The 992-nt window shown below is 53.6% G+C and overlaps 1 protein-coding gene across 1 annotated transcript; it reads left to right on the forward strand.

The window, feature by feature from the left end:
• LOC123944765 (40S ribosomal protein S2-like) lies at positions 1–576 on the forward strand. The gene has a single exon (XM_046010106.1). It carries the CDS (start codon positions 1–3, stop codon positions 574–576), a length of 576 nt encoding a protein of 191 aa, XP_045866062.1.
• Positions 577–992: the final 416 nt, after the last annotated feature.

A 992-nucleotide genomic window follows, 5' to 3' on the forward strand; every position in this document is an offset into this window, starting at 1 on the left:
ATGGAGATCTGGCTCTTCCTGCCCATCAAGGAATCTGAGATCACTGACTCTTTCCTGGGAGCATCCCTCAAGGATGAGGTCTCAGAGACTCTTGCTGTGCAGAAGCAGACCCGTGCAGACCAGGTTCAAGGGTTCAAGGTGTTGGTTGCCATCAGAGATTATGTCGGCCTGGGTGTTCAGTGCTCCAAGGAGGTAGCCACTGCCGTCTGTGGGACCATCATCGAGGTCAAGCTTTCCATCAGCCCTATGTGGCGAGGCTCCCGGGGGAGCAAGACGGGCCAGCCCCACAGTGTCTCATGCAAGGTGACTGGCCGCTGTGACTCCGGGCTGGTGCGCCTTATCCCCAACACCAGGGGCACTGGCAGCGTCTCAGCCCCCGTGCCCAAGAAGCTCCTGATGATGGCCCCCATTGACAACGGCTACCCCTCCGCCGGGGGGGCTGTGCCCACCCTGGGCAACTTCGCCAAAACCTGTTCTGACGCCATTCCCAAGACCTACAGCTCTCTCACCCCTGACCTCTGGAACGAGACTATGTTCACCAAGTCTCCCTCATCAGGAATTCACCGACATCTGTAAAGACCCACCCTGGCGTCTCTGTGCACAGGACCCAGGATCCAGCTGTGGCCACCGCATAGTTTTATCCAAGAAAATTTCAAGTGAATTAAAGCCTCTTAAAAAAGGTGGGGGGGTGGGTACCTGGCTGGCTCAGTAGGTAGACCATGCAATGCTTGATCTCAGGGTCATGAGTTCAAGGCCTGCCTTGGGTGTAGAAATTACTTTTTTGAAAATCTTTAAAAATAAATAAACTTTTAAAAACCACACACACAAAGTACAAATTCTCTAGGTATCCTATCCAGGTTTCAGATTCACTAGGTTTGAGGTCATGCCTAGGTGCCTTCTTTAAAAACCTCCCAGTAGGGCTGCCTGGGCTGCTCAGTCGGTTGGGCGTCTGCCTTCAGCTCTGGTCATGGTCTTGGGGTCCTAGGATCTAG

Source organism: Meles meles, chromosome 6, assembly GCF_922984935.1.
Source record: "Meles meles chromosome 6, mMelMel3.1 paternal haplotype, whole genome shotgun sequence".
NCBI classification, from domain to species: domain Eukaryota; kingdom Metazoa; phylum Chordata; class Mammalia; order Carnivora; family Mustelidae; genus Meles; species Meles meles.